Source organism: Scyliorhinus canicula, chromosome 16 (genome assembly GCF_902713615.1).
Source record: "Scyliorhinus canicula chromosome 16, sScyCan1.1, whole genome shotgun sequence".
Taxonomy (NCBI): Eukaryota; Metazoa; Chordata; class Chondrichthyes; order Carcharhiniformes; family Scyliorhinidae; genus Scyliorhinus; species Scyliorhinus canicula.
The window spans coordinates 62194231-62206964 of NC_052161.1; the positions used below are offsets into that span (position 1 = coordinate 62194231).

Here is a 12734-nt window from a genome sequence, read left to right on the forward strand (position 1 = left end):
GTTATCCCTGACCTTCCAACCATAATGCCCCTGACCTTCCATCCATGTTACACCTGACCTTCCATCCACAATGCCCCTGACACTCCATCCACAATTGCCCCTGACCTTCCATCCACAATGCCCCGACACTCCATCCACAATTGCCCCTGACCTTCCATCCACAATCTCCCCTGACCTTCCATCCACAATCTCCCCTGACCTTCCATCCACAATCCCACCCTGGCCTTCCATCCACAATCTCCCCTGACCTTCCATCCACAATCCCACCCTGATTTTCCATCCACAATCCAACCCTGACCTTCCATCCACAGTCCCACCCTGACCTTGCATCCACAATCTCCCCTGACCTTCCATCCACAATCTGCCCCCCGACCTTCCATCCACAATCTTCCCCCGACCTTCCATCCACAATCTTCCCCCGACCTTCCATCCACAATCTCCCCTGACCTTCCATCCACAATCTTCCCCCGACCTTCCATCCACAATCTTCCCCCGACCTTCCATCCACAATCTTCCCCCGACCTTCCATCCACAATCTGCCCCCCGACCTTCCATCCACAATCTTCCCCCGACCTTCCATCCACAATCTTCCCCCGACCTTCCATCCACAATCTGCTCCCGACCTTCCATCCACAATCTGCCCCCCGACCTTCCATCCACAATCTGCCCCCCGACCTTCCATCCACAGCCCTCCCCAATCTTCCATCCACCATCCCACGTGACTTTCCACCCACAGCCCCCCCTGACTTTCGATTCATGATTGCCCCGCAACCTTCCTTCTACTGTTTCCCTTGACCTCCTTCCAATTGCAACCCCGCAGCCCCCATGATCTACCCACCAGACAGCTAGCTAGTCACTCCCAACCAGAAAACAGGAAATACATTACATTTGACAGGACCTCTGTGCATTCCCTGGTGTTCTGATTCCCACCCCATCTATATCAATCTCATGTTTATCATGTTGAATTCTAAAAAGAAATTGGAGCTGGTACATTTAAAGTGCCTATAACTACAGTTATTTTCATACTCAGGGGCTGGTTGAGCACAGGGCTAAATCGCTGGCTTTGAAAGCAGACCAAGGCAGGCCAGCAGCACGGTTCAATTCCTGTACAAGCCTCTCTCCGAACAGGTGCCAGAATGTGGCAACTAGGGGCTTTTCACAGTAACTTCATTTGAAACCTACTTGTGACAGAAAGCGATTTTCATTTCATATAATAGATGCAAACCTCCTAGTGAAACGATCTTTTTACTTAAAAAGCAGAATTACAGCAGGCTGCTAAAAAAACGTAAATTGTGCTTTGTCAAAAATCTAAATATAATGTTGCGTGGGAGGGCACATATCCCCAGACTCCACAAGGAAAGCTGTCTCATGCCTTGAGCTCTCAGTCAATTCTTAATTTATTACTGTTGCCAACTGTACTTTGTGCACTTTAGGATTTTATTCTCCTGCAAAAGTCATCAAAAATTGTCTTTTGGTGTAGCCTAAATGGTGACAGGGCCATGTCCCGTTGCACTTTCGGATGAACTCCTTACCTGTCATTACCGTATAACCAGAGCCATTTTAAGATGTCAGATTCTGGGATTGTACCAGCCTTTGGTCACCTTGTGCTCATTTACCTGGTTCGGCAGAGATAAAGAGCAGAGTGAATTGGTTTTCCAGCGGTGACAAAACAGTATTGAACAAGCGAACACGAATATTCTGCTTTAATTCAGGCCAAATATATTCTAACATTCTGGAATACAGAATACGCACAGCGGGATGGCTCTCATGATAGTGAGTCAGTGACCTGTTTTATATCGCTCTTTGTTTTTATTTCCATTGAAGTCAAACTTTTACTCGTCTCTTTGAGTTTGCCAATGCCTTTTTCTTTTATTAAGATGTCACAATTCATGCTGCTAACTGTACAGCATAAATACAGAGTTACGAAAGTGAACTGAGTGAAACCATATGTCCATTGATTCTATCCCAAAAAACAGAGCCTAGCTTATTGTCTGCACAGATCAGGGAAGAGGGACAACGCTGGCAACATTTTAAGTCATGGCCACTTGAATGGGATACTGGCTGTCTGGCAACAGTAACCCCCTGAATCACCTTCAAGGGAGGAGCAAAAATGAAATTGTTTTAGTAAATTTTAGAGTTTATAAATTGACAATCTTGACATTCTATCTGATGTCAGCCAGGGTAATAGTGACTGGCCTCCACAGGCCCGGATTAAGTAAAATCGTCTGGGGCTTCCTTCCCCGGACTTCTATTCAGCCAAATAGAGAGACATCAGCCAGCTCTGCGTTGTCCAAGAAATTGAAGCTAGGAACTTTATTATCCCTACACTTATAGAGCTACTTGCAGGATAAACTAACTGAGCCATTAGGGAGCCAAATAAAACAAAGTTGCGTTTAATATATGTCATTTCTATCTAAAATTGTATTATTTATTAAATACTGTTTTGTTAGGAGTGATTTTGTATTGCTGGTTCAGGCTCATGTTTTGTCAGATGTTACAATTTGAGGTTCTAAGAACACTTAGTGAGGACTTCTTCTGTGCACCAGGCATAGCAACATCCCACGCAGGTTATTTATAAAGTCGATTGCACCTCACCAAACATAGATCTCACCCCATTGATAGTAATATCCAGCGAGCAGCATCTCCTCCAAATGACAGTGCATCTCCACCCTTTACCTCATTAACCGTGCCTCAGTGATGCCGTCTTGCCACTGAGTCAGAGGTTACATGTTCGAGCTCCATCTCACAGACTTGAACACAGTACCTAGGCAAATGCTCCAGTGCAGTGTTTAGGAGGTGTTGCACTGGCAGAGATGTTGGCTTTTGGATAAGGTATAAACTGAGGCCCTGACCTCCCTCTCAGGTTGCCATAGATTCATAGAAGTTACAGTGCAGAAGGAGGCCATTCGGCCCATCGAGTCTGCCCCGGCTCTTGGAAAGAGCACCCTACCCAAGGTTAACACCTTCACCCTATCCCCATAACCCAGTAACCCCACCCAACACTAAGGGCAATTTTGGACACTAAGGGCAATTTATCATGGCCAATCCACCTAACCTGCACATCTTTGGACTGTGGGAGGAAACCGGAGCACCCGGAGGAAACCCACGCACACACGGGGAGGATGTGCAGACTCCGCACAGACAGTGACCCATGGCTGTACTGTTTTCAAAGAAAGCAAAGGGAGTTCGCCCAGTGTCCTGGGAGTTTGCTGTGTGCAAACTGGCTGCCACATTTTCCACATGACAACAGTGAGTGCACTTAATTGAGTTCATTGACGACAAAGCAATTTGGGATGTCCTGGGGTCATGAAATCTTCAAGATACAAGTCTTCCTTTTCTTTCCCATAAACAAAGTTGCAAATGTGAGCTCATTGTACAAATGCTAATACAGTCCTTCATCGGCTGGTTTGGTACTCATCAATTCAGCAAAACATCTGGTTTATTATTTAATTGCAAGTAGTAATTTACGAGCCAATCTGTGGAGCAATGTCTGATTTCCCACATCAGTCAGCCAAGTTCAAAAACGTATAAGCAGCTTGGCAACAATGAACGGCAAAACCTCAGTGTTTTATTCAGTAAACAATTAGAAATAACTTTGAGCTTAAAATAAGTGTCGACCTCAAAATCCAATCGAAAACAGTGGTTTGTGAGCATTGTGACTGACGGAATGTTTGTTCGTAATGCACATTCTCTGAAGAAATTTTTTTAAAATCCATGTTAAAGGAAAGAATGTTGAGTAAATCTGAAAGAGACTGGACATAAATGTTAAATGGTTGATACAAACACCTTGGGATGGATTGTAAGTGCTGGCTACGAACCAAGGCAGCCCTGCGGTGGTCGTGCAGCTTCTTGCGACACTGCTGGCCGGTCCCGGTGGTGGCATCCACTGCGCTCACTGAGACTAAGTGCTGACGCCGGGACTGAATGGTGCTGTTCAACGACCACGGAATCGGTGCTGGTCCTGAAGCAATTCAGGATCCGTTAATGGGCTAGCACTGGTGCCATGTGGAACTAGAGCAATTCAAATGAAAAATGGTGTCCGTTTTACTGGGGTCGGGATTGGCACTCGAGAGGCTGACAAGCTGCAGCCACGTATGAGCACTCCACTCCCCACGCACTCCCACCCCGGCCAAAAAGATGGCAGCCCGAAGAGCGGCACTGCGGTTCACAGATGCGGAGCTCAAGACCCTGCTGGATGCCGTGGAGGCGAGGCGGGCCACTGTAGGAGGCTGCCACCCACCGCAGCACACCGGGCCTGAGCACAGGTGGTAGAGAACGTGAGCGCAGTGGGTGCGACCACCGGGACCGGCCAGCAGTGTCGCAAGAAGCTGCACAACCACCTCAGGGCTGCCTTGGTGCGTAGCCAGCACCGTACTCTGGCACCAACCCCCATTCTCCCAACCGGAGAGTGACTGAACCCCACCCGGTGGCAGTATATTTTCACCCCACTTTGCGCCACATGCCAGCACCCATACCCTCGCCATGGCCGGGTGCGCTGTTCCAAAGGCCACCAGCTGCTCACCCCATGTGCTGCCAGTGTCCGACTGCCTAACACTGTATTTTCTGCTTCCGCCCCCAACCCCACCAGGAGAAGGCGGTGCATAATCACAGGGAGAGGGAGAACAGTGGAGGGGCCCGTCGGACATGCCTCACTGTCGCGGAGTGGCGGGCACTGGACCTGGTTGGTGGGCCGGGGAGAGAGCAGTCGCCCAGGCGAAAAGTGGGCATTGCAGAACCAAGTGAGCCCCCGCTGAGTTTCGGTGTCCCTATAACTCATGCCAAAACCCCCAGACCACCCTACCTCCCCCACACTACCACCCCAACCGGCGATCCAACTATGCGTTATGTCTTGTGTCTTCAGGGTCACCTAGCGATGAAGCGGGCCCTTCTGCTGTCCCCTGGCACTGGGCACAACTCCAGGACATGTCCAGTGAGGAGGCGACAATGGACAGCGATGTAAGCCCCCAAATGCCAGCCCGCGTCACCCCCGAGCATCAGTCCGAGGATGACACCGACCTCCTGTCACAGCTGTCTCCAACACCCTCCACCATCCCAGAGACACTCACCTCGGTTGGGCATGTTAGTGAATAATCTCCTTGGGCACTATATGGTGCTCACCACACAGCTGCTCCAGTCCAGCAGGTAGAGATAGGAATACCTGAGGGGACGGATGGTCAGAGGACAGGCCAACTCGAGGAACTAGCTGACATCCAGATGGGCCTTGAGCTTCTGGAACAAACAGTCCCATCTATAGTGGAGATACAGTCACCAAGCTGGGAACTACATGAGTTGTTGTCACCAACTATCCAGAGCCTGCAGATGCAGTTGGAGGAGTCCAACCGCCTGAAGGGACAGGAGGCAGTGCCGACCATGCGTGCCGTCCAAGACAACACCACATGGGTAGCGTCTGTGGTGGAAGCCTTGGGGCAAAGGTATCGGCCATAGGTCAAGATGTCCAAGGCCCAGGGCATTCTGTGGTTGCAGTGACTGAGGCACAGGACAGAGCTGCCACAGGCAGCTATGTATCAGGGCCACCTGGACATTGCAGCGGCACTCCACAACTTGGCCCAGTCACAATGGGTGATGACTGAGGGCGTCGACAGCATTGCCCAGGCGCTGGCTGACCTGAGCCAGTCCCAGAGGGAGGTGGCCCAGTCCCAATGCTCCATGGCTACGAGCATTGAGACCACGCCACTGTCAAGGCACCGGAACATGGCATTCCGCAGGGCACCCGGTGCCAACCTTGATTTTCGACTAACGCCGATATCGGCGCCCAATCGTGTTTGCTGATTCCGGCATCGGCCAATGGAGATTCCCGTCCTTGAATCAACTATTTAATTGAAGTATTAACTGGTTTATTTATAAATTAATGAATTCTTTGTTAAAATAGCCTTTAAAGGAATACTACAATCAACACATTCCGATATATCACAGCTATTTGATCCCTGATGTTTCACAAGTTTTTAATCAATTTATAGAAGATATGAATTGTGTGTTGTTTAAAACTAAAATATTCATTATCGCAGTTAATCATTGTAGGAGCACCTAAAACTAACAAATGACGATGTATCATTCACTGCAAGAGGAGAGTATAGCCAGTACTGTACATTTTTGGCAACCTATCCTTCTCAATAACTCAAGCAGAGCAGCCAAATATTAAGGTTTGGCTTGTAAAGCTAAATGGGTATCTAACAACTCCCAGATTACATCAGCCACATACAAGGCTCTTATACAACCACTCCTTGAATACTGATGCTATGTTTGGTTTTAGCTCCTAACCAATTCAAACAAAGCATCATAATAAAGTTGAGCAGGCGTATGTGCAACTCTTATTATACTGCACGCACCAATTGTTCCTCCTAGCTGGTTTTGGAGTGGAAAGGTGGTTACACTCTGCATTTACTGCATATTTTAAGCCAGCAAACAGTGCTTATACATCTTATACCATGGTAGCACAAGTGACTAGCACTGTGGCTTCACAGCGCCAGGGTCCCAGGTTTGATTCCCTGCTGGGTCACTGTCTGTGCGGAGTCTGCATGTTCTCCCCGTGTCTGTGTGGGTTTCCTCCGGGAGCTCTGGTTTCCCCCCACAGTTCAAAGACGTGCGGGTTAGGTGAATTGGCCATGATAAATTGCCCTTAGTGACCAAAAAAGGAGGGGTTATTGGGTTCCGGGGATAGGGTGGAAGTGAGGGCTTAAGTGGGTCGGTGCAGACTCGATGGGTCAAATGGCCTCCTTCTGCACTGTATGTTCTATGTTTTATGGTCTATGTTCTATGTTAACATGAACTCAGAATTCTGTGGGTGTGAACTTTAACACATTTTCATCAGAGTGTGCATTAGCTTGTGTTCAGAATTCTATATGTGTATCTAAACATGTGTTTAGAGTTCTGTGCACGTGTACATCAGAGTTGTGTGCGTGTGTGACTTAATATCTGCACAGATATCTGAAACAGCATCAAATCCTACAATTATTCAGCCTCTCCTCAATACATAATCACCTTGTGAAAAATCAGTGAATAGAGTATTTTGTGAAAGATTAGGTGGCAGTGTTAATGCTGTTTAACTTGGAGCCTCAGCGCCGAGGACCCGGGTTCGATCACAGTCCCGGGTCACTGCCCGTGTGGAGTTTGGACGTTCTCTGCAACGTGACTGCGTGGGACTCACCCCCACAAACCCAAGGATGCGCAGGGTAGGTCGATAGATTGGCCATGCTAAATTGCCCCTTTAATTGGGAAAAAAAAAGAATTGGGTACTCTAAAATCTTTTTAAAAACTTGGAGTTGCTGGTGCAAATGGAAAATAATCTATAATAAGCAGCAAGGCCAAGTGATACAATCATCCACATTATTGTAAGCCTAACATTACTCAACCATTAACATTAACTAATACTTTCAGAACGTGGCCCGTATGCATTGTAACAAAGCCATACAGCAACTATTCAGTCCTAGTACACTAAAAGTATGTGGAAGCCAATTTAAGAAACAGATTGCCTGTTGGCATTTTCTAAGGACAGATTTAAACAAGGAATGTAAGGTGAAGTTGTTAACATCTTTTGTTATTGGATAGGCAATGATTTATTTAACAGCCATGTATATGTTTTTTACATTTTCTTATGACCCATTGTGTTAAAGTAAAGCAGGGCTCGTCTGCTTTAACGTTTTGTATCTGGACCAGTGACGATTAGTGATGATTTGTTGCCAAGCTGTGTGTTAGGTTGAATAATCTAAACAAATTGGTGTGAATTTAGTCTATCTGGAACGTGAGGCAGCTCCTGGTTCCACTTAAGCAAGGTTTAATGGTCACGTACTCCTGACCCTGTCTGCCTCAGTGTTCCTTTATGTGCACAGATTGCACACCTTCAGACTTTGTGACGACAACCTCTCCATCTGCTCCCACTTTGAAGTCCATTGGCTGCACTTTCCTTTAGCCTATTGAGGGTCTGCCTTATGATCTCACTGTCTATTAGCACCATGCTTCCAGTTGCTTTAAAATAAAAATGTAATACCTTGGGGCCTCGCAGCCAATCGTGTGGCTCACAAATCCATTTGTTCCTAGCCCATTACAAAGACATTTAAGGGGCTGATGGGTTTGGATGATTGGTCAGTGCTGATTAGAAATTATCAGTGCAGTTTTTGTACTCTGGAGTTCCATCCCCTGAGAACAGAATTGAGAGTACTTAAACTGATTTCATTTTTGACCCTTAACAATCATCCGAGACACAAGCTCTTCACCTCATTATTTTGAGCTGGATTTCAACCCAGACCCCTTCATAAATATTTCATGATAGACAGCTGTAATGGAATCGCAATTTAGTCAAATAAATGTTGACTGTGCATGTTGTCCCGTATTGCAGAAATGAAACATTGATTTTACGACAATGTCCCTTTCATTTTTTTCACAATCTTTCTTTATTGCAGTAATAAGCGAATCACAAAGACAGCAACTGGAAACGGCAACTTATTCCTCTCGTTTTGCTTTGGCCCTTTTCTACGAGGCAGGCACACAGATTGGTGTCCCCTGGGCTGCAAAGTACATTGTTGATAACCCCTGCATACGCTTCATCTCCATCGATAATAAGAAACGCAATTTAGGTCAGTGCTGCAATTATTTTTCTTCATAACAATGGGGCGATGCTAATGGCAAATATTTCATTGGGTATTTCCATTGCAACACTAACAATCAATCAACTCCAGGATGCAGGCAGGTTACTTGTAATCCTACAGCAGTATCACTGTCTGTCCTTTGGTCATGATGTGGAGATGCCGGCGTTGGACTGGGGTGAGCAGAGTAAGAAGTCTTACAACACCAGATTAAAGTCCAACCTGAGGAAGGAGCAGTGCTCCGAAAGCTAGTGTTTGTAACAAACCTGTTGGACTTTAACCTGGTGTTGTAAGACTTCTTACTGTCCTTTGGTTGAGATGTTTGTAAAAGATCCATTGGCACTATTTTGAAGAAGGGCAGGAGAGCTCTACATGGTGTGCTGGCCAATATTTATCCCTCATCTAGCATATAAAACCGATTATCTGTCTATTATTACACTGTTGTGCGTGGGCCCTTTCTGTGCATTATTTGGCTTCATGACAACAATGACTACACGTCAAGCATCATCCATTGGCTAGAGGGTGTTTGGGACATTCTACAGTCATGAAAGATGTGATATAAATCCAAGTTTTTCTTTGATATTTTAATTTTACGGAATCAAACTGATCATTTTATGACTTTTAATTTTACCCAATTTCTCCAGCTCATCACTCCTATTTTTTAATAAATTTAGAGTACCCAATTATTTTTTCCAATTAAGGGGCAATTTAGCGTGGCCAATCCACCTACCCTGCACATCTTTGAGCTGTGGGGGCGAAACCCACGCAAACACGGGGAGAATGTGCAAACTCCACGTGGCCAGTGACCCAGGGCCGGGATTCGAACCCGGGTCCTCAATGCTAACCATTGTGCTGCCCTCTCTAGCTCATCACTCCTGAAGAGATTGAGCTGGGTTGTCGGGTTGCCACCCATTAGAAGAACCACCCACCTTTCATTTCCATTGAAAAACATGGCATGGAGGCCATTTTGTTAGACCGTATTACCCGCCTTAGCTGAGGTCAGTTAACCCAGCGTGGACCACAATCCAACCTGCGACCTCCCACGTCTTACTGCTTACCCAAGCTGAGAATCAATGATGCTCTCGTCCTTTAGATAGTCTGATCTTAGTATACATTACATCCTTTGACACTGAGCTAAAAATGGCCTGTACAGATTTAATGTTAGTTAGAATGTAGATGGAAAAGTGAAGCTTCACACTTTACTGAAGCCTGACTATGCTAATAGTTCTCTGAGAAGCAGAAACAGGAGAAATTATTATTGGGAATGAGGAAATGATGGCAGAGACATGGAACAAATATTTTGGGTGGGATTTTCCATGCCTTGTGTTTCGCCACGGCGGAGTGGACAACCATTAGCCGGTGGTGGGATCACCTGGTCCCGTTGTTGTCAATGGGGTTTAACATTGAATGCATGTCTTGCAGCTGTGAAACCCGCAGCGGTGTGCAGCGTCGGCAGGACCAGACGATCCTGCCACCATGAACGGTCGTTGTGTTGTCTTCACAGTAAATACATAGGTTACGTTCCAGAAAGGGAGGGCTACATAAGGATCAGCAGAGGAAAAAGTACTGGAGAAACTTGCAGGACTAAAATCCGACAAATCCCCGGGTCCTGACGACCTAGCCCCAGGGATCTAACTGAGACAGTGGATGCTCTGCCTATAATTTTCCAAAGTTCCGTAGATCCGGGAATCATGCATACCACATCTACTGTATTTCCCTATCTACTATATTCGTGCATCTTTTTCAGACCGTCACATCAGGTTGGTTGAGCACATACTCCACATTGGCTGCTTCTAATTATGGCTGCTTCTGTACGGTAGCACAGTGGTTAGCACTATTGCTTCACAACGCCAGACACCCGGGTTCGATTCCTGGCTTGGGTCACTGTCTGTGCGGAGTCTGTACGTTATCCCTATATCTGCGTGGGTTTCCTCCGGGTGCTCCGGTTTCCTCCCACAAGTCCCGAAAGAAGTGCTTGTCAGTTGAATTGGACATTTTGAATCCTCCCTCCTTGTACCCGAACAGGAGCGATGAGGGGATTTTCACAGTAACTTGTAGTGTTAATGTAAGCCTACTTGTGATTATTATTATTATTAGAAATTAGCAAAAGCAACATTGCTATTCAATAAAGATGGAACAGACACTAAAAGATTTGTTTCTTAGGGGTCGATTTGCAGGACTGAAGGAGCTGGAAGTGAAGTATGGGCTGGAGCAGGGGGAAATGTTTAGATACATGCAGGTTTGAGATTTTGCCAGAAAGGAAATACAGAGTTTCTGGGGGAGCTGGCCTCCACATTGCTGGAGGAGATGCTGACGACAGGGGGACTGGAGAAGAGGGTAGTGTCAGCGGTTTACGGAGCTATTTTGGAAGAGGAGAAGGCACCACTGGAAGGGATAAAAGCAAAGGGGGAGGAAGAGTTGGGAGAGAATATGGAGGAGGGGTTCTGGTGTGAGGTGCTCCGCAGAGTGAATGCCTCCACCTAGTGCGCGAGGTTGGGGCTGATACAGCTGAAGGTGGTATACAGAGCACACCTCACGAGGGCGAGGATGAGCCGATTTTTGAGGGAGTGGAAGATATGTGTGAACGTTACGGGGGGAGGCCCCACTAATCACGTTCATATGTTTTGGTCCTGTCCAAAGCTAGAGGATTACTGGAAGGAGGTTTTTAGGGTAATTTCTAAAGTGGTGCACGTGAAACTGGACCCAGGTGGACATATTCGGGGTGTCGGACCAGCCAGGGTTGGAAACGGGCATGGAAGCAGATGTTGTAGCCTTTGCCTCATTGATCGCCCGAAGGCGGATCCTGCTGGGATGGAGAGCAGCCTCTCCACCCTGTGCCCTAGCGTGGCGGGGGGACCTGCTGGAATTCTTAACTCTTGAGAAGGTTAAGTTTGAACTGAGGGGAAGGATGGAGGGGTTCTACAATTCATGGGCATTATTCATTATGCACTTTCAAGAACTGGACAACATCAAACATTAGTTAGGGCGTGTGGGTGGGAGGGTTAGGGGGAGGAGGACAATGTGTGTTAATGGCGACTATGGGTGATCCCTAATTCCTTTTTGTCATTTGTTTGTGTGAACATGCGGGCTGATGTTTGGAGTTTGGTGGGAGGATGGGATCGTTGTTATTGATATGGTGATTGACATATATGTTACTGATTATTGTTTATTGTTGCTGGGTGTAAATTTGGGAGAAAATGTGAAAAAGGAGGAGAATGAAAAATACTTTTAAAAAAAAGATGGAAGAGAGAAAACCGGGAACTACCGGGAACCTTCAATCAATCAGCAAGAAAGTGCTGGAATCCACTAGTAAGGAAGTCTTAACAATGCATTTAGAAAAGCATAAGTAAGGGTGGCATGTGGCGCAGTGGTTAGCACTGGGACTACGGCACTGAGGACCTGGGTTCGAATCCCGGCCCTGGGTCACTGTCCGTGTGGAGTTTGCACATTCTCCCCATGTTTCCTCAAGGGTTTATGGAGTTGGGGGTGAATATTAGCATGGATAGAGAATTGGTAATGAGAGGAAGCAGAGAGCAGGGATGAATGGGTCATTTTCATGTCAGGCTATGACAAGTGGAGCACTGCAAAGATCACTACTGAGGCTTTAGCCATTTACAGCTATACAGCCTCAGCTATATTAATGACAAAGAAAAGAGAAAGTGGGCTGCAGTCTCCGGTCCCCCAGCTGCGTGTTTCATAGAATTTACAGTGCAGAAGGAGGCCATTCGGCCCACCGAGTCTGCACTGGCCCTTCAAACGAGCATCCCACCTAAGCCCACCCTATTCTCGTAACCCAGGAACCCCATATAACCTTTTTTGGACACTAAGGCCAATTTAGCATGGCTAATCCATCTAACCTTCACATCTATGGGGCGAAATTCTCCGACCCCCAGCAGCGTCGGAGAATCGTCTGAGGCCGCCTAAAATCCCGCCCCCGCCGTGGCAGAGATTCTCCGCCACCTGGGAAGTGGCGGTGGCGGGAATCTCGCCACTCCGATCGGAGAGGCCCCTGCGGTGATTCTCCGGCCCGGATGGGCCCAAGTTCCACCGCTGGAAGGCCTCTCCCGCCGCCGAGGTTTGAACCACCTCTGGAACGGTGGGATCAGCGGCGCGAGCGGGCCCCCGGGGTCCTGG

At 47.3% G+C, this 12734-nt stretch overlaps 1 protein-coding gene across 2 annotated transcripts in view; it reads left to right on the forward strand.

The window, feature by feature from the left end:
* The window catches only part of rnls (renalase, FAD-dependent amine oxidase), a 228119-nt gene that overhangs the window by 201602 nt on the left and 13783 nt on the right, over window positions 1-12734 (forward strand). For both annotated transcript variants that reach the window (XM_038822373.1, XM_038822374.1), the window contains one exon: window positions 8418-8591. In XM_038822373.1, the coding sequence (XP_038678301.1) occupies window positions 8418-8591 (174 nt within the window). The remainder of the gene's footprint in view (window positions 1-8417; window positions 8592-12734) is intronic.